This window comes from Necator americanus, chromosome III (assembly GCF_031761385.1).
Source record: "Necator americanus strain Aroian chromosome III, whole genome shotgun sequence".
Taxonomy (NCBI): Eukaryota; Metazoa; Nematoda; class Chromadorea; order Rhabditida; family Ancylostomatidae; genus Necator; species Necator americanus.
The window spans coordinates 6457774-6484871 of NC_087373.1; the positions used below are offsets into that span (position 1 = coordinate 6457774).

Sequence of the window (27098 nt, forward strand, 5' to 3'; positions counted from 1 at the left end):
TTCTCCCAACAGTTCGTTGTAGTACCAAAGAATTAAAAGCGTCACCCCCCGAATCTGAGATGGTACTGATTTCAGATGGGTACTTCTTATACGGGGGCCGTAGATTGTGAAAGAGAGGATGATTCCGTTCATCTCTTCCTAATCGCCGTAAAACACGGCCCGGCAGATGAGGCTTCGAGCGTTCCGGGGCGCTATTTTTCACAACGAGTCCGATTGAAGCGTGTCAGCCTTGTGCACGCGCCGCATCTTCCGTTTTTTTACGGCGATTAGGAAGAAATAAACGGAATCACCCTCTTCTCCACAATCACGACCCCGTAGAGGAAATCCCCACCTTAAATCCGTACCACCCCAGATTCGTGGTGTTCTGCCTCTAATTCTTCAATTTAATCTTTAATTTAATTCATGTGAACGAGTTTCCCACAACACGAATTTGAATCCACCAGCCAGTTAGCTGCGCTGTCGTTCTAAACTAGAGTTACGATCTCTGTATTCTAAGATCTTGAATTCTTTTGAAGAACTTTGGAGTTTTTTTTTTGTTTGATGGAGTACAACATTTTGTTCCTAGTGAACTTTTGTAAATATTATATGAACAGTGCAGATTTTGGAAACGATTAGATGCATACCACTAGAACTGGGAATCCACTAGCAATAGAATGTCTTTCATAGTTGAAATAAGCAAATAATAGCGTAATACTGTAAAAATGTAGACGTGTCGATGTCCGTATGCGTGTATATTGTCCGTATTTTGGCGTCGCCGCAGTTGTGTTTTCCGCAAAATCTCCTTTTCAAAGAAGAGGACGCTTCTCCTCCAATAATAAACAGCTTCGGTTCCCAGTATTTAAAATTCTAATACGGCCTTTTTTGAAAAAATCCGTGAACGATACAGATGTAGTTACTGAAAATGACAAAAAAATGTGGACGAGTTCACGTGCAAACTGATGGAAACTTTTGTATGTATGTGTGTCGATTTCGTGGACATTGTTGACAATTTCCATCATTAAAAGAAGCACGCAACAATAAGCCCGCCCTTTTTTGGAACCCATTGGGCGTTCTGATTGTTGATTGATTATGTTTTTGGTTATTCTAACTACGTAAACCATAATTATTCACTTTCTAAATGTGTTCGAAGAAAACTCGTTCATAGGAATAGACAATCGTGAAAGCCCCTACAAATAATAAAATCCTCTCTATAATGCAGATACTTGAAATGATCGATTTTCTTCCCATGTGATAGTAATTAAACGGGAATGACTTTGGCTTAAATGGCGGGCGGATGTTAGGGCCTAACGCGGCTTACCCGCACCTTCTCCGAAGTGAGCCGTCCTTAAACATATTTGAGTCTATCTTGTTCGAACTTCAGCTAGAGCTCGCCCAGAATCTATCCACCCGTCGCTGTCCCATTCTGCGAAATTTTATCTACGTCTCGCCCAAACTGCCTATCCACCCCAAGTGTCCTCAGATCCTTTTTCACCAGCTGAGTCTAGATCTTTCTTTTACGTGCGGGAGGACTTCTTCCAGTTTGCGTCTGGGAGCATCCTGAAGGCTACTTAAACGAGGCAATCCAATAGACTCTTTATAATGTGACCAAAAAGTCGAAAACGATTTTCTGCGGCTTTAGAATGCGAGGAAAGATGTTAATGTTTTCCTCGCGTCATCCGCCGTCACATCCGCTTCTGAGTAGAGCTCTTCGTTATGCCACACTATTGGCTAAAAGTCACCGAGCATCCGTCTAAACAGGTTCCTTTCCGTGCGGTCGAGCTTCTCCATCACCGTTGACGATGCTGCCCAATTCTCCGATTCGTACACAATGAAAGGACGAATTGCGGATAGGTAGACTCGCAGCTTAATTTCGTTGACGATGGGAGTCGACCACAAGCACTTTGTTAAGGAGTTCTATGCTTAAGCGCATCTTTGCTGAAGATCTCTCTCGTAGCTGCTCTCGTTTTTCAGCATGCAACTCAAATAATGGAACTCGCCTACAAAATCCATTTGTTATCCGTTCACCCTGACTACTGCTAAGTGTCTCGCGGAGACTCTACCCACATTTATCAAAGCGGAGTCATAAACCGTAGGCGGCAGCTAGTTTTGATACAACGTCGACAACACGTTGCAACTTTGCGTTGTTTGAAGCGAATATCACACCATCGTCGACGTACTCGAGATAGACAAAGGGACGCCCATATGGAGCAATAACCACATCAACGGGTGTTCTTCGCATGATATCATCAACGGCAAAGTTGAACAAGAAAAGTCTCGTAACAGCCTCCTGTCTTACCCTGGTTTCCACTTTGAACGATGAATTGAATCCGGCTAGTTTTCAAACAGCAGCAGTTGTTCCTTTGTTCATGTTGTCAATTAGGCGTACAAATTTTCCTGGAACTCCATAGGCGCGAAGCGCGTTGAAAAGACGCACTCACTGAGGAGAGTCGAAAGCGGCTTCAAAATTCGAAAAAAAACTAGCCGTAGAAGCTTCGAATACTGTTGCCACAATTCAATTACTCTCCACACACTATACACCTGAACAGTCGTCGACCGTCGATTGACCACGATGAAAGCTGGCTCGTTTGTCGTGGACGGTTTCTTCGCGATGTCGGATTAGTCGATACAAAATGATAGGCTTGAAAAAACCCCGTGCATTCCACTCCAAAATGATATCCTTCAGTAATTCCTGGATTCGGTGATGGATAACTTCTTGGGAAGAGGAATTATGATAGCGTGTCTCCGGGAGTCAGGCATCCTTTCCTCACTTCGCATTGAACGGATGATCTTCGTCATCTCACGAATCCGGAAGGAGGAAGAGGTTTCAGTATCTTTACAGACCAGAACCTCCGACTCCGCCAGTGGTTCTTCGCTGATCGCAGTGTATGTCTGTCTGTGGGTGTGCACGAGTTCAGAGACTGACGGCGCTTGTCGGTTCAACAAGGCGTTGAAATATTACCTCCATAACCAGATGGTTACCTGCCCGACAGCAACTCCGTTGACAGTGTTCAGGATAGGCGAACACCTCTTCATTTAGCCGCTAAACTGCCTTAGAAGGGTATAGGCTTTTTTCGGGTTCTTGTTCTCTTACGCCTTCTCAAACTTCTTGGCTCCTGACATCCATTCGTTCCCACGATCATGTTTCAGCTGATGACGCATCCTCCTTCTCTTCTCTTCTCCTGGCTTCTCCTGGCTAAAATCACAAACAGTGTGGGAAATACACAAAGAGTTGTACGTAGGTATTGTCTGCAAAGGCGAACGTCTTCCTCAGTATCAAAACCGGAAGCGTTTCGTCTGCAGCGTAATGAATGGATTTAGTGAAAGAGTCAGCATAGTCCACTCTCTTCCTGATTCATAATCCAATCGACACTCGTTGACGGAATTTCTTTCCACATTTCTCGGTTTCAGACCTGCTAAGTCGAAGCTCCACGTTTTCGGATATCTGACAAAGGGATGTTCTTTGTCAGAAAGTAATTGAGCAAAGTAAAGCTTAAGAGTCTGCATCTTCCGCTTTCGCTGCTCTTCTGGCGTTAATGGGGTACTCTCTTGCCAAGTAAGCTGATGACGTCAATGATTCCTCTTAAATGGATGCAGTGATAAGGTTCGTCTGTTTGCAAAAGTCTATGAGGCGATTTCCGTTGTCCGATGTCTGCTCCATGGGATGGAACCATTTTTCAAGCACATCGGATTATTGTTCAGGTCCCATCTTTGCATTTGCAGCAAGTCCGACAATTACCTCCTACTGGCTTAGTATCTTTGATATCAACGTATTGAGTTCATCATAAAACGCGTTCTTGTTGTTGTCCTCTGCGGTTTCTGCAGGTGCGTAAGCACTTACGATCCAGGGTTGGCTGGGTTGGCCTCTGCGATCCCACAATCGTAAAAAGGCGCATCTTAGCGGCGTTGATCCGAACTCCTCCACCAGCTTATTACAGTTGTTCCTCGCAGCTAGAAAACTTAGGTTTCTTATGGAAGCGTAGTTTGTCGACAGGTTTTTCGATGGATATTTCTTAAAATTAATTTAAAGTAGGTCAATAGCGCTAATAACACATCAGCGAGCAACAGTTTGCGCAGAGCCGCTTGAACTTATTTCTTTCAAAAAAATTCCCTGGGTGAAGGACTTTGAAGATACTTTAATTGAACTATTGATGCAACTTGAGTGATCAAATGCATCTCGACCATTCGAATTTCCACTCCGACCAAGTAGCTTGATCTTTTATCCAATCGGTTGGAGTGTCGCGCGCATTTACCTGTGCGCGGGTGGATTTGATTACTCAACTCGTGCACACGACAGAGAGGTGACATTTCGTTGTGTTGCCGTCGCTGCTACTGCTACTGCCGCTCGAAATCAAAATGTCCCTTGCATCGCAACGTGTTCTGTCGCTACCTAAAAGGTATTTTTTTTTCGTTAATCATTTATGGTCACAGAACTACTACAAAAACACTTTTGTGCCACTTAAATACGTTTCATGTAACTTTTTCTTGGGAAAAGGACAGCCATGAGTGGTTACATTTCACGAAAAGAGTAGTTCGCTTTAAAAATCTCTCGTGGTGTGCTGCTAACAAGTAGTACGTAGTACGGTAATGTACAGTACCTCTCTAACAAGAAGTGTACATGATCAGCTAATTATGTTTAAAATCTTACGTTAAACATTGCGGCTTCTGAAGTAAAAAATATATCGGGAAAATGTTGCAAAATTGAGAAAAAGTATCCATCTCGAGTATAAACGAAATTTCCACTACCATTAGCAAGCAGATCAGCTCCGACACTTGTAAGACAGCAATGCTCTCATTTTCGTCTCAGGAGAACTCTATCAGATATCTGAACAGGAGTGCAGCATGGCTTTCTCTTCACTTTTAGACCCACATTGAAACAGGAAAAAGTTCGTTAATTCGCACTTGTAGAAACTGAATCATAAAACTGTTAGAAAATGAAAAAGAAAAAGAGAATAGGAATAAAAATAGAAGAAAAATAGGATAGAAAATAGAAAAAAATAGGAGAATAAAAGGAGAGAAAAATTCTCAAAATGATAGAGAATAAATATGGATTATTAAATGTTCTATATGCTGTTTACTGTAAAAGTATCAACCAACACGTGAAAAAGAAAGCAACAATAGTCAATCATTGTAAAAACGGAGAAATGTAGTTTATGGGTTTTTTTTAAATTGTACTCTACAGTTAACTGATTTATCTCAGTTTTCTGGAAATTCTCTTTTCTCTTCAATCTTTTTTTTTATTTCTTTAATTTGCTTCTATTGTTTTCGTAAACGTCCCAAAACATCAGCAATAAGCCGGCTAGCCATCTGCGTCTCTTCGTTGTCTGCGATCTTTTCGTGGAACTACTAGCTGATAAAATGCTTACAAAACTCCAATATTACGTTTTTTGTTACTAAGGTTTACACCCAACCTCAAGTTTTCTGACAGAAATTCCAAGCAGGAAAAAATTTCTATTGGTGGAACGGTGGAAAAAGAAGGAGCATATCGCTTAAGCGTTTTGCAATTTTCGATCCGATTGATTTTGCTGGCTGTTCGTCGCTAGAAGTGCCACTGTTTCTAACAGCAAAGAAGCAACATTGCAATTAATCAATAATGCCAAATAGTGCTAAGGTGACGTACTCGAAAAATCGATAAAAACTTGTGCATGCAATTTTCGGGTTTATGAGTTGCGGATCAACTTCAACTTCCGAGTATTGTTATGTTCTCTCTTTCTGATCGACAAGTATACTGCCGCTAACTAATCAATTAATCGATCCCTTCTTACAGAAACTCGGCTTTGAGAGCAGCTAAAGCGCTGCTAGAGTCCTCACGCGACAAGACTTGGCAGCAATTGGTCACTCCATATTTGCACACGTTTCAAGGTCTTCCATATTGTGAAAGGTACGGTAGGTTCATTATTGATTGGTCCCGAAATAAAATCACTTTTACTGTAGCAATTCGTTGAGTACGGGTAGGAGAAAAACTGTGTGGTCATCCATGTATCGGGCAGCAGAACCAGAGCAAACCAGGGCAATTGGGAGCTGGAATACATCCAGAGCCGACGGAATTAATTAGTCGGTGTCAGAGAGCTAGTGAGTGGGCGGTGCACCCAGTTGACATTGTAATACACTGTGTGTGAACATCAGTGCTTTTGTACTAATGTTGCTATGAGGTAAAAATACACATGACAATGTTCAACGTTTGTAAATAGTTGTGGTTTTTCACACATTCGAATCGATACGAAGCTCGGGCGGAGCTTCGGAAAAAATTTTTTCTCTGCAATAAAGGTTTACCTACGTGAATTGTGAGATCTAGTTGTAATCCCCACGCATTTTTCTTTCTCCCCACAATCATTGTACAGTGTACAGTCGTATTGTAACAAGTACTTGCGTGAATAATCGCATAAGTTTTCGAGAGCAACGATGAAACCGGATATGAGCCCAGCGAAACGAAAGAATGACGTCAATACACAAATAACGTTCCGCTGATACACGAAAACAGTAGAAGAGAACATACCGCAGCAGTATCCAACGGATTTTTAGCCGATCAATAAAATGAATATTCAATGGTATGGATTTTACACTGATTTAGAAGCTTTCGTAGTGCAATGTCAAGAGTTCATTTCGAAACTCAGACGGGTTTGAATGATCTCCTTCTTTTCTCCCTCGCTATTTTTAAATTTCAAAGAAATTTTTCAGAATTGACCTGTTGATGCTATTTATTGATACATATTGATCACTTTCGCCTTGGCTGCCAAGCTAAACGCGGTGTTTCACCAGTCAAGCCAATCGCTGAGACTGGTCAGCTTGTTTTCCCGTTTGGAGTTCTTCCATGGTACGATATCGAGACTCAGTAAAGAGAGAGAGGAGGAGTTTGATGGCATCACACAGGCATCGAACCATTTTTAAAGGCATCACCCCACGAATCTGAGGTGGTACGGATTTCAGGTGGAGTATTCGTACATGGGATTATGGAGGGAGGGTGATTCTGTCCATTTCTTCCTAATTGCCGTAAAAACGGCCCGGAAGATGCAGCGCATGCACAAGGCTGGCGCGCTCCAATCGAACTCGTTATAGGAAATAGCGCGCCGCAACGCTCGAAGCCGTATCTTCCGGGCCGATTTCTACGACAATTAGGGAGAAATGAACGGAATCATCCCCTTCTCCTTAATCTACGATACGAACACTCCACCTGAAATCCGTACCACCTCAGATTCGTGATGTGGGGTGATACCTTTAATCTTTTGATGAGGACGAATTTGTCGAAACGTCAAGCTACTAATAGAGTTTCACTAAAACCTCATTGGCAAAACAAGAAAAGGTAAACCCAGTTCACAATGAAGAAGTTTCGATAAGGGAGGACTTGGATATTGGCCTGTTGATATTTTTTTGAACAAAATTCAGTGCTAAGTCAAGCATGAACAACGATGAAAAATGAATTAACGCAATTAGAAACATGTGTGTAGATATTTCTTTGTTCTTTAATTGCTCTTCGAAAAGATATTCGCAATAGAAGTCAAACAGGATCAGGTTCTCTGCCGGTTTTTGAATCAAATTAATTTCTGTTTGAGGACCAGTTCTCGTTTTACTTGGAAGGACTTACAACTGATCAAAACTGAGATTTTTTTTTTGTGTTTTGTGCCCAGATTCTTTTTGATTTCTGAGAATAGGACAAAGAGCCCAAATTGCTATTAGGTCTTAGCTAATAACAATTTGGACTCTTCGCTACAATTTAGATCTGTATCGCTTAACACAGGATGGAAACGATTACGCTAAGCAATCGGTGCCCCATGCAGTTATAAATATTATTCCCGCAATTATAAAAACAGATAGAAAAACTTCCAATGCAATTTCTTTCATTGAAGATGTTTCTTGGGGCCTACATAGTTGTAGAATTCAACCGTAATTTTCTTGTTTAGAGAAGTTCCTGTTCCTTTTTTTTTGCTCTCTTAGAATCTCAAGCGAAATCTTATCCTTTCAATTACCTGGTTCGATATTTGTTCCCTTATTTATTTGTTTGGTTGCGTAAGTGTAAGTCAGTTTACCTTTTTAGAAGCTAAGCTGACTTACACTAACGTAACTTTTTAAAAGTATTAAACCCAGTTGCTGTTATTTCGGAACTTCTACCGTACCTTTTATAACGATCACGGGACCCGCCTTCGTAAGGGTTTTTGGTTGCCGGTTTGCTTCACCACGCATTGCTTTCCCGCCCTTGTGCGGCACACTTTGAAAACTGCGGCGACCGTCAGTGCTGGGTACGCGTCAGATGACTGGGTAGAATCAGGTGAAGTTTATTTATTTCTTCACCCGTTGCTCTTCGAAATATTTTCTTTTTTCAAACTATAGAGGTGTTTGGAGTTTTAATTCCACTACAAGGTTTTTTTTTCGAATGTCTAAAGTTACGGTATTCGAGGAAAAGAGGGACAAACGAGAAGTAAAAGCGTAAGGCAATCAACAGTAATCAATATGAAATCGATTTTCTTGCAGATTAACTTCACGGGAACTCGAAAGAAGTGCCATGTCGTACCGTGATTCCATGCGTATCTACCGTAGTCGTTCGGTGGATCTCGGCTTTTTGTCGAGGTTAGGTTTTGATAAAATCGATATATTGATCTTTTTTCTTCTAGATTTCAATGAATTAGAGACTGAATTGAAGTATTTTCGCTAGCTGTTTGTAATGTTTTCTGAAATTGTACACATAAATACAAAAATGTCCTAACTGGTCGCCGTTCGCCATCATTGATTTGGACATTATCGATCCGTATTGATCTCATTGATGTTCATCGCTTCAGGGAAAGCTATTTGGCACAATGGAATCGTGAGCGAACACCAGTACACAATCAGGAACGATATATGAGCCATCTGAGGCGCAGTTTCACCCCAGTCCGAGAAATTGCTGGTGTTGAGGTGAGTAGGTCTATTCCTGATCGTGTGTATCGTTTTTTCCGAGAAATTCGATCAATAATTGATCGTAGCATCGGTGTGGTCACCGATTTCTTCTCTCAAATTTAAGCAGCATTTAAAATTAGATTATATTTCAATTATTCCTTTATTCGTTACAATTTGCAACTATAATTCATATTTCTGATTTCTTCCATAGAAGTAGGGAGCTCTGTCCAGCATTTTCCCATAGGTCCCCATGTCTAAAATGCTTAATCGATTGATATCGATTTTCTGATCGACATCAATGATGTGAAAAAGAGGAATGTCATCAGAAGAAGCATACTCCGTGATCCTCCTACTGTTATACAACTGATGTGTTTTTACTAATATTACAACAGTCTCCCACGTCCCTACACCACCACTGCTGGGCGCGGAACTGATGGGTTTACCACAGTGGAGCTTGTCGTCAATTTTTGTGAGTATTCAATGTTTATTGATTGATATTCGACACGGTCAACCACCCAGCACTTTGCACTTTGAATGCCCGGATATTTGCGTGGGAAGGATTTCTTTCTCCAAAAGAAAAAAAAAACCGTTAATGGTCGTTAGATCCCGCCCACACATAGGCACATTCTGCTATCATTTTCATCTCATTGCATTCTTCTCTTTTTTTTTGTTTTGCTTTTCCTCCACTACTTTCTGAAATGTGCCTGTTTTTCCTAACCTAACCTAACCCAAAGGAGTTACATAAGGTTTGAGTTACATCTGACCGTAATAATGTTTTGTATTTACTTTAGGAATTCATTTCCTTCCCGTCTCTTTCAGCCATTCATTGGTTCACAAATCATTCAATCATTCATTAATTCATTCATCCATCAGGTCTACTGTTCATTCACTTATTGATCCATCACTAACAGTGACTTTGAAGGCTTTTTCATGAGAGAAAACAAGGGAAATGCTTTAAAAATGCAAAAACGAGTCCTGGATTTGAAAAAAAACCTCCAGAAAAGCTAAAGAAATTTCCAAAATGTTTTGTAAAAGTCGCAAATATCACAGTTAAACAGTTAGCAGATATTGAAAATAGAAAATTTCCAGCGGACAAATGTCTTGAATGGATTGGTTACGAGGAAAAAAGACGGAGTAAACGATGTTTCAGAGATAATTATAATAGGAGGCAGAAAATTAGTGTAAAAGAATTTTTTTGAATAGATTCAAATTCAAAAATTAGTTCAGTCGATTCGAAGAATTTTCTAGTAATTTTTTGCTTGGAAAAAATTGTTCAGGAAATACTGAAATCTGATAGCAGCCACTGATATCCACGCATACTATAATCACGACTAAATTACCGTGGAAGTGGGTTTTCATAAGGTAATAATATGGAAACTAGGGTCAAAATTACAGAAGTACCGTTAGTTCTTTGGGTTTTCTCTCCAGATTTTGCTCTAATTTAATAATCCTTCTCCTGGATTTCAAAAAACTCCTGTTGCACTGTTGCGCCTGAGCGCCTCCGTTCAAATGAGCCTATTACCGTATATGAAAATAAAAATAATCATGAATGAGCCCTCGTACGCAATTACACAAAACAAATACATTGCATGTTTGTTGCGATGCACAGACAAAATAGACGGAATACTGCAGTACGAATTGCTCAGCTGTCGATTCATCGCTATGTGCACTCAATGGCAACACATGCGCCATACACACATACACATAAATCTTGTTCACATTTTTCTAGATGCCCTAAGGCGAATTCTAACTACACCTGAATGAACTTTTGTTTTCCCTTATTATGAACAAAAAAGAGGACAAAATTTATCTCTGCAAGGACATACCAGGAATTTCCTCTTTTTTTTTTTAGGAATCTACCAGAAATTTCCTTTTTTAGGAGTTTTCTTTGTCATTTCTTTTTTTTTACATTTTTCTTTTTCCCAAGAAATAACCGGAAATAAATAATTCGTTTCGGTTCGAGTGATAAAAACCGAAGAAATGCTTATATTCCTCGATAGGGATCAATTCCTTGCACTACATATCTCTTTCTTTTCCTTTTCGGTCAAAAATTTCAATTTTTCAAGTTGCATTTCTCATTTCTGATCGCTTTCCAGATATTCTTGAGAGAAATGTGCACTAGAACACCGTAGAAAATCCGTAATCCATCTCCAATCACTTTTTTGTTGACAAAGATGCCCTATATTTTTCTAGTTTCGCGATCTTTTTTGTTTTTTTTATGAATCCTAAGGAGTGATATTTGGGGTGCTGAGAGGTCACACCTTTTTCAGAAAAAAAAAACAAACTATAACCCATCACCCATAAGGTCTAAATAAAGAGGATAAAGTTACCGGGATATCAATCCACTTGGGACGCGCCAACCCATCGTTTTACTGCAGTTAGTAATCGTTGAGGTTTTGGAACGGGTGTTGGCCGAAACAATGACTTGCGGGGAACCCGATGTATCGTGTCAGTGTTTTTACCTTCTCGGACAGGTCCAATAGCAATTTATCGGCACCCCGGAGGGATGAAAGGCTTGGTTGGCATTAAGGCGGTCCCGAAACTTCGACAGTGTGGCCTCAGCGGACCTCTGGTACTCTGAGCTGAACTTGGAAATACTGTTTCTAAGCGAAATTCTATATTGCGCTATGTAGGAAAGTAGAAGGAAATCTTTGGAATCTACCGCGTAAAGAGCTGTGCCGACTATCATAGAAATCAGCCTTGAGTTTTCGCCATATTTTCTTCTGAAAAATAAACAATGCATTGTATTTAACATATTCTTCATGAATAGCATTTTTTGCAAACATGTTTTACTTTCTCTGGTTGTCCTAAATCTCTTTGAACACCACTGGACGACGGATGCACTTAGCATGTGGTACCTTCATCCTACAGGAGTTGCTTTACCTCCTAGCTCAGTTTCACACTAATCTTTATAGTTTTAGTTCAGCACATCATTGAAAAGAAATTCAAACAACTGCAGCGGTTTTATCGTCCACGAATCATTCATTCATTCTTTCCTTCTTTCATCCTCTCTCTTCTTCGTTCCTTCTTTTACTCATTCTCTCCTTTGTTCATTTACTCATGTGTTCATTCAATGATTTTTTTCATTAATTTGTTCGGACGGGTGTAGCGCAGTCGGTTAGAGGTTCCGCTGCCTGTGCGATCGATCGGAGGTTCGAATCCGCCCCGGTGCTCACCAAACCTTTTATCCCTCCGGGGTCGATAAATTGGTACCAGACTTGTCTGGGAGGATAAAAATACTGACTCGACTACTGGCCCCCGCAAGTCATTGTATAGGCCAGTTACGTAAACCTCAAACGATTCGGAGTTGAAGTGAACGTGGGGGCGCGGGTCCCAAGCGGATTGATTAGCGCCAGACACTTTATCTTTTATCCTGATTTATTTACAAGCCATTCCAAGCCATTCACTCATTCATTTATTCATTCACTCTATCAATCATTCAATCAGTCATTCGTTCATTCAGACTCTTTTTGGCCGTTACTAGCAAATCGAATTGTTTGCTGTTCATTGTTGTTGTTGTTTTTTCTTTTACTCGGATTCGAATCTCCTTGCGACCTAGTTCTGAGGAGAACCTCATCCATGCATCAGCTGTCCGAGTTCACCTTTCGTACTTTTTCCTTGGGTTGGTCGCGTTAGAGGGGGCGGTAAGACAGCAGCTGCATCTCATAGAATAAAATGACTGGAATTTGAACGCATCAGCGGTTGCGTCAGCCGAAACGGCGTTAAGAGCTCGTTTCTATGATTTCGTTGCCATCAAAACTTTAAAATAAATTATCTGTAACGGTCGAATTTTTGAACGCCTTGCAGTCAGCGAGAATGTTTTTTTTTGTTGCTGTTTTTCTGAGTGGTTTTTTTTTTCGATCTAGGACCAGAATGTCATTAATCGCATCCAAGAAAATATCCAAAAAATAATACGCAGATGTTATTATATTTGGTCAGAAAAAAAAAACGTTCCAAATATAAAAAAATTATCTGGTTTTTTTCCCCAATTGGATCTTATCTGGCCAGAGAAAAAGAAACAGTACAATATTGAATTATCCCAATTTTTTTCCGAATTTTCTAGAACATCCTATCGGGAAAGCTCCACAGAGTGCTATGAGATTCTTCTCAAAAATCTGTCTTCTTTTTTTTTCTCTTTCTTCAAAATATATTCCACTTAAGAATTTTGAGAGGTTAGAAAATGACAATAATTTTGAAAAAAAAAACTTTTCCAAGAAGTTAAAATGATGCTGGAATAGGCTGATCAAACATTTAAAAATGATCAATTTTTCATGGTCGACGGAACTGGAGTTCGAACATGAAAAATTGATATGCCTTATCGAGTTTCTCATTACTCGAATATTTGAGCAATCGAACTTTTCGAATGAATTATTCGAAAACACAAGCACTGCGACGTACGGTCGAAACTTTTAAGAAATACGTCTGTTATGTTTCCACATTTAAACTTCAAGTGATTTTGCAAGCGGTCCACAATTAATCGAATATTATTTATTGAGAATTGTGTTGGTAACCTATCCCATAGTTCGACATCTCAAGAAAAAAAAATCAATTTATCGATCTTGAGTCCGAGAGCCACTCAATATATGGATTAATTTTTCAAAACTCGCAATAGTGCATAGATTGTAGTCTTTCAATTTATCTCCGGGTCATACTGGATTATGATATCAAAAAACCATTCTGCTCTACCGAAGAAAAATCAATACATCGATTGTAAGCACTGCGTCACGTCATCATTTACAGTCTATTCCTGACCGACGCTACCCTCCATCAGCATATCGTGCGCGTACACCGTTAGCAATGGTGACCACACCATACCATACCAACATACAGTATCGTGCCGAGGATCAGCCGTTCCGTAAATACGATATTTTCGGTTTGCGCACGTGGAGTTATCCGATCTACAAGTAAGGATTGCCGATCGATCAATAAATTGATTAGCACTATTGTTCTATTCCGGTTTTTTCTGCTGTTCAGATACATATATGGACGAAATCAAGACCATCGACGACCATATTCGTATAACTCATTTCAACGGACGTACGGTACAACATCGCTCTACACACCACCGCAATTAACGCCAGAAAGTCGGCCAATAACGACTCGACGAGGGTTAGTCAAACCATCGCAATATCTGCGGGGGCGTGATCTCTGCATCTCTGGCATTTTCAGTTGACTAGAAAACTCAGAGAACGAAATTCTCAGAATTTAAGAAAAAAAAAGAACTTTTCACTCGATTCAAAAAGGATTATTTCTAATACAGTGACACTTGCTGAAGAAGATTAAGGTGGTCAGAGACGCAGAGGACGAAAATCAATATCTTCTCACGATCATGTTCCTCCAATGCCTTTTCTTCTACAACTTTCTTTCGAAAAAAAAGAACTTTTCACTTGATTCAGAAAAGATTATTTCTAATACATTGACGCTTGCTGAAGAAGATTAAGGTGGTCAGAGGCGCAGAGCACGTAAATCAATATCTTCTCACGATCGTATTCCTCCAGTGCTTTTTATTCCACACATTTCTTTCAAAAAACAATTTCGAAGTTTTGACTCCTGAGACTATCGGTGGCGAAAAATTACCAAATTTTCCCTCCATTTCAATACTATTTTTAAAAATCGTTCACTATTTTAGGTATTCCGGTTACACATATTTGGCGAATGAGACAAACTACGATATTGCAAGTCAACCGAGAAGCCTTAAAAACTACATGTACACAAGAACGTATCTAGGAACAGTGTGAGTGTGTGCATATCGATTGATTTTATTGATGTTCTAGTCGTCTTCGTCAAAAACATCTCGTAGCACCGAATTAAGCATAGATGCATAGCGAGTGACGGGAAATGATGAGCCTATAGTTTCGCTGATGCTTGACGCTTCTGGATTATTCACGGGTAGAGGCTAAAAAAAATCGGATTATCGATTTGTTGCTCTATGTCGATTGGCTTGTAAATTCTATAAATAAATAGTAAAGCGTCTCATATATATATATATATATATATATATATATATATATATATATATATATATATATATATATATATATATGTGAAATTCCTACTTTCGCGGTTCCAACTTTAAATTTTCATATTTTAATACATTAGTATTCGAATAAGTGAATTTTTTCTAGCACCGCCCCATCGTATTGGTCCTACTACGGTAATAGCTCATTGCGTCATTTCAACAGCTACCGTCCGGTCATCCACACGCCATCAACTGCGATATGGCACCGATACTACTGAACGTCGTTCATCCATTTCCACATTTCTCTACACAATGCATTTCTCCACGCTTCCCATTCAGTTTCTGACGCGAATATATCGCTTTAGCCCGTTTTTCCCCCCGTTTTTTTTTACAAATGTTGTGCATACCGTACTGCCATCGTACTCTAAACATGGAAAATCGTTTGAAATTCTTATTAAAGTACCTTCAACAGAAAAAAAAGAAAAAATATAACTTCACTGTATCTAAGCGTACTGGCGCAGACTTTTCACAAAGTCCCAGTAATCGCTACACTTAATGGGACTGCCACGCCCCCTCACGCAATACTGGACAGTTCCAATTTTTCAGCGTTCAGCTGCCATGCATCAGTTTCATTTTATTTTCTGCTTCATACTCTTTTGTATACTACCAAATAACAATCGATTCTCACGTGATCGAAAACAATGTACAGAAACGATCGATATTTGTATTTTTTTTTTACTAATCAGTTATTTTAACACTATATCAGCAAGTTAATGTCGAATGTTCCCACGCATATGTGCAAATAAAGTTCGGCAAGCGACTGCAGTGATAAATTTGTTGCGGCGGCAGAGCGGCAGAAGGTTCCCCGTTAGGGTGCCCCGTGTCTGGCCGTCTGGACTCTACTGACGGCGGGAAACAAGTAGGATTTATAGTTTTTTTTTTGCAACGTACCGCAGTTCATTCCGTATGTCTAACCACCGGTTTGTATGGTTTCTCGTTAACTATCAGTTGAAACACTTCCGGGCGACTGTAGTGTCCTACTGTATCCAAATCCATTTTAGCACACGCTATTTGTGATAGATCGACGTTCACGTAACTAGAATACAACACCTACATTGATTAATGTCAGTTGTCCGGCCGCATCAAACTTACTGTATCAATTCCTTCGTAAAGTCCGGTTCTACAAGCACAGTGCCAAGCGGGTCCACAGCACATGATCCGCCCCTAATCAATACCTTAATCAGAGATCAGTTGGAAGATCGATAACTGTGACGCAGCTACCAATCACCTTATCCAAGCCATGTTTTTCTCGCATGGGATGATTTTCAGGGTAGTCGGACGAGGTCAAAAATTGAGCTGATGAGATCACGAAACAACTAAAATTTGATAATATCTCGGACAACTGTCACATTCGTATCGATGTGTTCCTCTGCGTCTATAACATACCGTCCTTCAAGCGCTATAGTTCTCATTGTAGGCAACCAAACATCTCGATCGTCTACCGTACATGCAAGATAGATCTCTATCCCTAAAAAGAAAGATAAAATCAACCGATGCTCCTTCCAAGGTAACGCGACACGAACAACATTTGCAGGTCAATCAATGAACCAAAAATCAATAATTCGGAAAAATCCTCACCTTTGTTATATAATGTCATTCTATACATCGGCATATAATTTTCCCAACAGATTGCAGCGCCAATTTTTCCAATTGACGTATCGAATACCTGAGTGAAAAAAACTAAGAATGAATCAGATGTTGGTTAAATCGATAATCGATGAATAGCCTACGGGCATCGTTGAGCCGTCCCCATTTCCCCAAACACATCGTTCCAATGCTGTTGGCATTAGTTTTCGATGTTTCCCGAGATATCCATCTGGGCCGTAGAAAAAGACCTAAGGAAAAAAATTTACAAGTTCATCCAACCGCTTACACAAACTTACACAAATTGATCAATCAATATATCGATATCTCGTCTAAATCATTCCACCTACCGAACAGTACAGCGTTCCACCTTGCCTTTCGACAACTCCTGTGACCACGATGACGTCATTCGTGGTGGCGATTTCCGCGATGCGCCGTGATTCCGGGCCGTTCTCCTCAATCGCCGAGTTAAAGTATCTGGAACTACCGCAATCGCCCATTCTCCGTAAAAATCAATATATCGATCGAACATACGCACTCACTTCCTAAACTCGTCACGACCTTCCGGTGAACGGGTTCCTAGTACAATACCAAAATCCAACCCTTTCGGATAGCCACCAACAAACGCTTCTGACAAACAAAACAAAACTTCTGTTACTGGTTACCGACTGAGATGTTTGCTAAGCAATCAATACCGATCAATACCTGGAAACACGACTAGCTTCGCTCCATGGCTAGCAGCCTCCTTCGTGAGCTGTTCTAACTTATCGAGGGTCGCTGGAGTATTATAAATTACCGTACCCGCCTGCACAATAGCGATTGACATTTGAATAGCCTAGGTATTGATTGGTTAGAAGAGGCAGAGACGCAGAGCAACACTCCTGACAACGACAAAAACATCGAAATATGAATTTCTCTGCAGAAACGACGGAGTCCTTGACACTGGCCAATGTACTGTCACAAAATGGGCACCGTTGAATTGGAACCTCTGTCAACTGCATGCTCCGCCCACAGTATGAATGACATGGAGAGAAAAATCGGAAGAGTGGAGTTTTGGCAGAGGTTGAGGAGATGATGCAGAGAAAAGAGGAACAAAGTAATTATTATTGCGAAAAAGGATAAAGTCACTGGCGTATCAATCCACTTGGGATGCGCCAACGCGTTTTACTGCAGTACGTAATCGTTGAGGTTTTGGAACGCGTATTGGGCCAAACAATGACTTGCGGGGCGGTCGATGTGTCAAATTAGTGTTTTTATTTTAATGATGTGATTCATGATCCTGGTTTCAGCCAAGGAAACTGTCAAGCGGACAGACTAAAGGCATCACTCTTCGAATCTGAGGTGGTACAGATTTCAGGTGGAGTATTTGTATGGGAGACTATGGAGAAGGGGGGGAGGAAGGGGGTGATTCCGTCCATTTCTTCCTAATTGCCGTAAAAAACCGCCCAGAAGATACGGCTTCAGGCGTACTGGCGCAGTATTTTCCACAGGGAGTTCGATCGGAGCGCGCCAGCCTTGTGCGGCGCCGCATCTTCCGGGCCGTTTTTTACGGCAATTAAGAAGAAATGGACGGAATCACCCCCCTCTCCATAGTCCCCCATCCCGTATACGAATACTCCACCTGAAATCTGCACCACCTCAGATTCGTGGAGTGATGCCTTTAAATCTGAATTCGTAGAACATGAGAAAGCATTCCATTGAAAGATTGCCTTGGAGCCGTAACGCCGTGCTAATCAGCAACGTAAAAGATAAAGTGTCCGGCTTTAATCAATCCGCTTAGGATGCGCCAACGCATTCCACTTCGATTCAGAATTGTTTGAGGTTTACGAACGCCTACAATGACTTGCGGAGGCCAGCCGATGACCAAGTCAGTGTTTTTATCCTCCCAGACAGATCTGGTGGTACCAATTATTCGACCCTAGAGGGATGAAAGGCATGGTGTGCACTGAGGCGGATTCGAACCTCCGATCGATTATAACCACAGCGGAACCTCTTACAGACTGCGCCACACTCGCCTTCTTATTATGGTATCTTATTTATTTATTTATTTATTATACTTACCGCACTAGAATTGGGAAGGAACGGAAAAAGAGGGGGAGCAGGAATGCTAACAATGTTGTAAAGGAAAGGATGGAAAAGAGAAAACACGATGTTAAATAATCAGTCTCTAGAAAATCGATCAGCGGAGAGATCAAAGAAGCAATTTAAAAAACGGAAACAACAAATAAGAAATAAAATAAACAATAACAATAATACTGCAGTTTGAATTAGGAAAAATCGGAACAGTTAGTAAATTGTGTCTTAGTTGATCGATTAATTTTCAAAACAACAATAAAGAAACGGTTAAGGACATACTTAAAGTTGCATGTGATATCGATTGAAGAAAAATGATTGGAAAATCAGAACAGAGAGGAGAAGCGCTATTTCCAAGGCTACTTCCAGAGAAACAAGAAAAGTGAAGACTTCTGATCGATATAAATAGATTAATGATTAGGAAAGAATTAGGTTTTAGATCAAAAAACTTCAAAACAGCACAAATTTTGAAACGACTGCAAAAAAAAGAAAGAAAAAAGAATAGATAAGAATACCATAAATAAGATAATCCACAAGAAAATCGAAGAATGTATTAATTCAAACAAGTGGAAGAGATAACTTAAAAAAAAAACTGAATAGTCTTAAAGTTGTTAATAACTGACTGTATTTAATTTTAATCCAGTTAACATTATTTTTACATTCTATTTATAAGTACTTGATTGAATTGTTTAAACGAAAATATTGAAAGAGATAGCAAGATAGTTCCAAGAAAATATCCATTATTTATCGATTGATTGCTGATATATATCACATTCGGCGTCGAAAGAAAAAGGATCGCGAGTAACTGTCGAAATCGAACTTTGAGCAGCAGCAGCGGTGAGAGAGTGCAGATCGTGCGGAGAACGCAGACAAGCACAGAAAAAAGGATACACGCGGTGATGCGATAATTGTTCAGATCAGATCAACTCTGAAACTATTGGGAAATGTCCGATATCCGGAAAGTCTTGGCTACTAAGAAATTTCCGGAAATCCACTCATCTACTGAATTTATTTGCGCAGAAACAATGTGTGAATAGCTCACGTTACATAAAACATGAGTAAAAAAATCAATAAAATCGATAGCGTCGTGGAATCGTTGGGAAACCCAACAAATCTGACGATGAACCAAAAAAAACTATATACATTGGGACAACTTAGAAGTCAATAGTAGGAAACTCAAACACTGTACAGCCCTTTTCCCTCAAAGGGATAGCTCGTATTAATCGATAAAGCTCAGATCAATAAGACAGTCAGATAGCATTGAGTGTGACCAACCGGTGACAAACATAGAAGGTAAGGATTTCTGGATTGAAGATCGAGAACGTGCGGAGCGGCCATAGCGTGTCTGCCCACGGACGGGTAAGTGCATCGGTGATCAAAATCAATCGATGAGATCAGACACGTGGGACCACTTAGGAAGTGTTCGTGGAAAAATCAATCAATGTTTCTGTAGCGAACTGTCGTAAATCATGTTGTTATCTGAAACATCCTCTATACACGAAATTGATGGGAACGACCTATTTGTCAACTTATCGCCCCGCCCACTAACGAGGTTGGTTGCACCATAGACGTCACAAAACTAAAAGTATTGTGTGCATTTTTATTTAATTCGAACTGTCCCAACACAACTTTCAATCAATACCTATCATTGTTGTTATTCCCTGTTACAAACAGTTCATTTCTCTCCCTGGTGTGTAAACAAACCAGAGAAATAAACAGAGAACAAAAAGGGGCGGGGCTTAGAGGAGAAATACGCGACACTCTGCTCAGAAAAAACCACATTAGCGTGTTCCTATACTTCAGATCTAAATTCTAAATTAAAAATTAAAACTAATTAAATCCTAATAAAACTAAATTCATTCAGCAAAAAAAAAGAATATCGAGAGACAAACACCAGAATCAATAAATCGATAGTTTTCTAGATATATATTCGAAGATTCTAACAATTTTACCAGTTCTAAATTAATAACTAGTCCTAATTAACTTTTCTTCTAAGAGGAAAAAAATCGATAACTGCTGATTTCACCGATCAATAGGTATTTTGAAGAGTTTGAAGTCTCCAGCCACTCATCGGGTTGCGTTACGCCTATCCACACGTGTATTTGGTGCGTATCGATTTCTCACACGTTAGTCCGTTAGGCGCTTATCACGTGATCTACGCTATCAATGTGGAATTGATTCGCCGTGCCGTGCCTTGGTAGCATCCAGTCGAATGCAGCAAGTCTACACAGAATGCGTTCAGATTAATCGTCTTAAGGTTCTCGTTTGTGGTGATCGAGGTTGGTTTTGGTTCTTTACGGGACCCTCTTGCTCTTGACATGTGACCGTCGTACAAACATCACTACGTTTCAGGTGTGGGAAAAACTGCATTGATTCATGCATTTCGAGATGATTATTTCACGGAAGATCCGGATGAGACCGGAGAAATGGTGTGTCGGATGCTTTACGTGCAGGATCGACGGACATTGTTCCAGGTAAACGTGTAGAGCGGGCGTGCAGAAAATATATGTATCGATTTTCTCGGGATTTTCTGACAATCGTCTACGAGAAGTCTGTGGTGATAGAGAGAAAAAGCCACCTATATGGCTTATGTTCATCCGAAACACCGCGTTTCTTCGTGTTTCGCCTGGAAATTCCTGGTTATCCGGAATTAAAGCCTTTAAATCGCCATATTTTTCAATTAACATAGGTGACCGTGATGTTTTTTTTTTTCGAAAATTCCCTCTTTCTTTGGAAACTTTTTTATTCTGGTGTGATCATTGTCCTGCTTGTGCATGACGTGACGGCGTTCGATCGATAATCATCAATTGGTGCGGATGCGGTAACATGGCGCCATTTTTTGTTGAGAATTACTCGTTTTCGAAAGTTTTCCATCTTTGAAAGTTTTTTTTTTGTTGAAAGTTTTCCGTTGCTGAAAACCCTACTTCAAGTGCTTTTTTCCTGGAAATGATCGAATTTCTTCACAAACTTGCTCAATTTTAGTTCTTTTCTTTTCTTTTTTCTTCTTCTTTCTCTTTTCTTCAAGAAAAACACAGCCGTGATTCAGGACCGGATCCTCATGCCAATTTTTTGTTTTCGTCCAACAATACGTGTTGCATAAATCGTCGATCACCTGTTTTGCAGTGTTGAATACGCTTAACGAGCACTAACCTTCTCGAATTCTCCAGCAATGTATTCGTCAAATTTATTTAATTTAATATATTTCCATTCCATGATTTTATAAATTTGAAATATAAATTTTTATTGTAGACAGGTGAAAACGACGTGAATCTCGGCAGCGATCAGTGGTACTAAACTTCTAACCGCTAGCTTCACGGCTTAATGAGAAAATTATAAATAATACAAGAAAAAGACCTACGTATTTACGTTATAAGCCCAGCTCAGATCCATCCCTATACAATTAAAGTGTACAAAATAAAATAAAATCCATGTAATTTTTTTTTATTTTCAATTCTTCTTCGTTTTTCTCGAAGCTCTTTCTGTTTACGCTACTGGACTGAATTTCAGGTAGGTTTGACTCGACTTTAATAGTAAGTGGATGATATTCACTTTTATAATAATAGTAATATACGCTTGAATTTATTTTCATTTTTTTAAAACTTGTTTTTCAAAAAAATATTGCAAATTTCATGTTTTAATTTAATTCGATTTTGCTTAAGCTCGAGATTTCAATCCGCCTAGCTTTGGCTCCCTAGTAACCAGTGCTAGCTCACAGCCGTTACCAACATAAGGCTCGTTTTTAAATTTTCTCTACTTATTTTATTATTTTTATTATTTTTATTATTTTTTATTGTTTTTATTTTATTTTACTCTATTTTCTCTTCTTTACGGAGTTGTCCGTACTTAAGCGTTGTAGAGTTAATTTTTATTATTCAATTTCATTTATTCTCATCTATTATCTCTTTATTACTTTTTTCATTTATTCAATTATTTAATTTGTTCAATTAGGATTGATTTTCGGCAATGTTCTCAGTTTATGCTCGCTCGAAGTCACCAACACTGCTTGCTTTGCCCTGCCCGCCTATATGATGGAACTTGCCTGCATATTCCCTCGTTTCCCTCACAACGTCGTGATTTCGATTTCAATCCTCAAAATTTAAGTAACGCTTCCTTTTCCTGCTATTTCCAAGTATTTTTTCTCCGTGATGCGCAAATGCACTTTTATGTCATGTTTTCTTTTTCTAAGACATTTAAGAATTTCCGCTTAGCAACCATCTACTGGGTGCTTACACTTTCGTTATCGTATTGTATGAGTTTCCGTATTTCTTCTGCTTTTACTTCCATTTTTTTTTGCAGTCAATATTTTTCTTGCTGTTCAGTTCTCTGTAGCATTTTCACAGCATTTTCTTCTGCATAAAGATTATTATTAATTATTAAAATGTCATAAAATTAAATAAAATTAAAATAGTAATTAAACAAATTATTATCTAGCAAGTGAGGTAAGAAAGCGACAGAATCGCTCGTTGTCGCTTCTGTCGCTCGCTTACCTCACTTGTTTGATAACTATTTCGACGATATTTCTAGTAAGATACATATATTGAAGAAGCCTACGAAGGTTATTTCAGAAAGCGTTTCAAAAAAAACATTGGGTTACCGATGGGACAAAAACCGATTAAAAAATCATATTCTTTGTTGTCGCATATTGCCGCAGGGCTTCGTCAGGAAAATTAGCTTTCGCTTTTGTAAGGTTTCGCAAAGTCGCAAATCCGAAGCCTTTTCCGTCGAAAATTGCTTGTGGGACTGAATGAGACACATGTGCAATAAAGCGTAGACCTCTACTTCTTACAAGAAAAAAAAGCCCCCTTGACTTTTCCTACTCTCTACTACCTTTGCAACGTACTCTCTATTTTCTCTTTTTCTCTGTTCTTTTTACTCTCCTCATGCTATATGCTCTGTTTTCTTCCTTTCTCTATTCTTTTCGCTCTTCTCTTGCAATAAACTCTTTATTTTTTCCTACTTCTCCTTCTTTCTACTCTTCTCTCGAAATATACTCTCTATTTTCTTTCCTTCTCTATTCTTTCTACTTTCCCTCATAGAATACTCTTTATTTTTTCTACTTCTCCATTCTCTCTACTCTCCTTCAAAGTATACTCCTTATATTTCCACTCCTCCATTCTGTACTCTCCTCTCGCAATATACTCTCTATTTCCCCTCCTCTGATTCTAACATATGTAGGAGAATGAGACAGAAAGTTTTGAGATCACTGAGGTACTACGAAGATACGTAAATCACTAACCTGTATTGCTAGCAGTGACGAGCTTTATTTGATGGATACGGTAGCTACAAAGTTGTGCAGTCACCACAGGGATAAACATTGTTTCTCTCTTTACTTTACGTACTTACTTGATCACAACATTTTTCCAGTTTTTGCATTTATTTCATTTTATTACAATTTTTTCCAAGCTTTTAAATACTACCCTGCACCTTGGTACCATATTCGTCAGTTTTTTTTAAACGTCTCTGCTCTTATTGGCTATTAGTTGCTTTTTTCCGTAGTTACCTTATTTTTATATTTCAGATGGTCGAATTACATGCTAACAATTTGTTACCAGATGATGCACATAATGCAAGAGCTATAATGCTCCTATTTGATGACGAATCCCCGAAAACTATAATGCGAATCCAAAAATACGTGAGTTTCAAGGGAAAATACCGAATATCAGGTCCCAATTGTGTGATTGGTCAGCCTGTATTGGACACTATTCTATCATTGGTCGAAAACAAAAATTTTTCACTTGTTCTTATTTTCTTCAACATAGGATTATGACGTCGTTTTTTCCCGCGAATCCGATGTGAGGAATTGATTTCGATTATTTCAGTGGTACTCCAAAATCAATTTATATTTCTCACATGTACCATTATTTCTCGTACGAAGCAAATGCGATTTACGAACGGTATGAGCAACACTGTCCATCGTAGGCATTTTTTTTTGCACTGAAATCACTGACAAAATTACAACGATCCAATAAGAGATGTGTGTAAACTCCGCCTCCTACCAGAGAAGACATTTCTACAAGAAATTTCAGTCATTTAATCCTGCAAATGGTGTGAATTTGAAGAATTCTGTGCATGCTATGCGTTATTTAGAATGTTCCGCAAAGCAAATGGTGGGTTTTCTTCTGGTTTTGCTTCGATATGGGACGGCCACGCCTCCATTAAACACTAAAAATAAATTCCAAATCAAAGATTTTGTTTTCAGAATGGTGTGAAATATGTGTTCCTTGAGATTCTCGGTGCTATTAAGCCTGAAGAAAGAACGAAAGAACCAGATGACTGTATGTCTGCCATTCATATTGATTAGTATTGATTGATATTGATTAGTCCTAAGATCTATGATCTGCTAGAATTTGTGCGCATCACAGGTAATCTCGCAATGACACCAACGCAAGCGATGGCCGCTGTAGCATGCAGAGTTAGCAGCTCTGGGCCAATGTTAAGAGTAAGTCTAAACTAATCAATAAATCGATAATGGATCCGTGAGAGTGATAGCGACTGCACAAATAGTGGTCTTTTCAGCAGATGCTAGTGAATGCACGAGAATGTCTAACAAATCCTGCAGCGTTTCCCGACGTTAAACAATCAGTAAGTTGCTTTTATACTATCGAGCGAGAGCGAGCGAGAACAAGCGACATCGGTTTTCTGATAAAAGGAGATAGATAGGTGCTGAGGTCGTTATACACTATGGCGTTGCTAGTTGAGAGCATAAGATCACGTTTTGCTGGTTTCGGCCGCATCGAGAGCATAAGCGACCATCCGTGACAGTAAGAATAAGCAACGCGACAGCGTCTGTTTGCCTAGTATGTAGTTGGAGTATGAACAGCACAATAAATAGATCATAGGCGTAATAAATACGTCCTTATTTAGTTTCGCTTGAATTGAGCAACACCATAAAGTATCAAGCGACATCGAGCGGCATCATGTGGTTGACTTTAGGGGACTATAAACGATGAATGTGGCAAGAAGCTAATGTCGCTCAAATATAGCTAGGTGCGTTAATCTCGCATATATAGCGTAGTTGGTCAAATTAGGTCCAAACTTGGACAGATTTAAGCGAGTGCGACGATAGCGAGCTACAAAAGTTCACATATGCCTTCATATTTGAAAGGTACCCAGTTATTTTAAAGAATGGGAGGCTGAGCGTGGCACGGATCAAAGAAATAGTGTTAGTTTAAATAAGGCCTGCTAACGTGTAGTAAACGGGTTCTAAGGGAACACGGCGACAGCAGGCGACATCAGGCGACAGTAGGCGACACCCGGCGACGGTAAGCGACAACAACAAAGTGTGCATAGTTTTCAGATTTTTATTTCGAGGCCAAAAACAAATCTCTCAGAATTGCAATGCACGTTCATGAGAATATTCTATGTGTTTAGCTTGACAGTTATCTGCCGTTCAACATTTTTGGCAGTGGGCCAACTCCTGAAGAAAGCAACAAGAACAATATTCTGAAGAAATTGGAGGAGAACGAAAAAACAGCAAAAGAAGGATCAAGAAAGGATTCAAGCAGAGATGCAGACACTAATGAAAAAGAAAATCGATAAATCTTGTTGTCTTGAGTCATGTTATTGAATATTCAAATATTTAAATTATTAATAAACGCAGTAAATGTGTGTTGTTTGGAAATTTGTCCGATTTCTGATACCCTTTGGAAATAGTGCACATGTGAAGTGACGCAGACAACTCAGGAAAACAGAAAATATTTGAAAAAAGAATAAAAAAGAAGTGATGAGAAAAGGAAGTGGAAAAAGAAATCTTGTTGATACTCATAATCAGATGTCGATCGATGCTTGCATGGATAAATCTTTCGTTCACAAAAGTAAAATAATCGATAAGTGATTGGAAATCATCGCCATCATTACGTCAGAAAACGAAACGACATTTTCTGCTCAATATCGGTTTTTTCCATTGCCTGAAAATTGCCATTAATGGGAACTGAAGTCGTGGCTTCAAAGCAATTTTGGACCAGCAATCCCAAAAAATTTCTGCTAACTAAGCCCGCGTTTCTGGAGGGAACTCAGGAAGAGACGATGGATTTTCGAACAGGTTGTGCAAGTCCACAACTAATCCAAAGATACAAATGAAAACCGGAAAAAATTCTTTTATCACGCCACAGAGCTCCTGTTCAACTCTGAGCTAAGGAGGACTTATCAGCTATTGCTGTTAAGTCCTCCTTAATAGGGATTTGTACGGATTCAGTTCAGAAGACTGACGTCAAAGGATTAAACTTATTTTCCTGATGAAATTGAATGGCCATCTACTATTCTTCACAGAACAAATAAGAATTCTAAACCACAACTTATTACTTTCCTGATGTCGATCAGACGAGAGGAGGAGGAGGAGGAGGTAGCGCAGTCGGTAAGAGGTTCTGCTATGACTGCATGATCGATCGACTGTTCAAAACCGCCCTAGTGCCAACCAAGCCCTTCATCTCTCCGGATTCGAGAAATTGGCTCCAGAAGTGTCTGGGAGGATAAAAACGCTGACTTAATACATCGGGTAACCTCACTGTAGGCGTTCGTAAACCTCAAACGATTCTGAATTGAAGTGAACGTGGTGGGGCGGGTCCCAAGCGGATAGATA

At 39.6% G+C, this 27098-nt stretch overlaps 5 protein-coding genes across 5 annotated transcripts in view; 2 read left to right on the forward strand and 3 right to left on the reverse strand.

Annotated features, from left to right (window-relative positions):
• Positions 1-2059: 2059 nt before the first annotated feature.
• On the reverse strand, positions 2060-3483 carry RB195_008765 (uncharacterized protein; the record flags this gene model as incomplete). Its single annotated transcript, XM_064195424.1, has 3 exons — positions 2060-2276; positions 3071-3172; positions 3260-3483. The coding sequence occupies 3 exons, from the start codon at positions 3481-3483 to the stop codon at positions 2060-2062; spliced, it is 543 nt and encodes a 180-aa protein (XP_064046569.1).
• Positions 3484-4332: 849 nt separating this feature from the next.
• Positions 4333-15081, forward strand: RB195_008766 (uncharacterized protein; the record flags this gene model as incomplete). Its single annotated transcript, XM_064195425.1, has 8 exons — positions 4333-4373; positions 5744-5857; positions 8443-8538; positions 8748-8862; positions 13585-13748; positions 13819-13953; positions 14474-14578; positions 14970-15081. 8 exons carry the CDS (start codon positions 4333-4335, stop codon positions 15079-15081), a joined length of 882 nt encoding a protein of 293 aa, XP_064046570.1.
• Positions 15082-15760: 679 nt separating this feature from the next.
• Positions 15761-17273, reverse strand: RB195_008767 (uncharacterized protein; the record flags this gene model as incomplete). The annotated part of the gene is made up of 9 exons (XM_064195426.1): positions 15761-15899; positions 15956-16038; positions 16092-16179; positions 16250-16331; positions 16442-16529; positions 16594-16698; positions 16798-16924; positions 16990-17077; positions 17153-17273. The coding sequence occupies 9 exons, from the start codon at positions 17271-17273 to the stop codon at positions 15761-15763; spliced, it is 921 nt and encodes a 306-aa protein (XP_064046571.1).
• Positions 17274-20732: 3459 nt separating this feature from the next.
• On the forward strand, positions 20733-26059 carry RB195_008768 (uncharacterized protein; the record flags this gene model as incomplete). The annotated part of the gene is made up of 9 exons (XM_064195427.1): positions 20733-20799; positions 20873-20994; positions 24039-24152; positions 24340-24414; positions 24547-24627; positions 24720-24795; positions 24883-24959; positions 25037-25102; positions 25892-26059. The coding sequence occupies 9 exons, from the start codon at positions 20733-20735 to the stop codon at positions 26057-26059; spliced, it is 846 nt and encodes a 281-aa protein (XP_064046572.1).
• Positions 26060-26373: 314 nt separating this feature from the next.
• Positions 26374-27098, reverse strand: part of RB195_008769 (uncharacterized protein) — a gene marked incomplete at both ends in the record, with an annotated part of 32718 nt that continues 31993 nt past the window's right edge. Inside the window, one exon of the mRNA XM_064195428.1 lies at positions 26374-26427. Within this exon, the coding sequence (XP_064046573.1) occupies positions 26374-26427 (54 nt within the window). The remainder of the gene's footprint in view (positions 26428-27098) is intronic.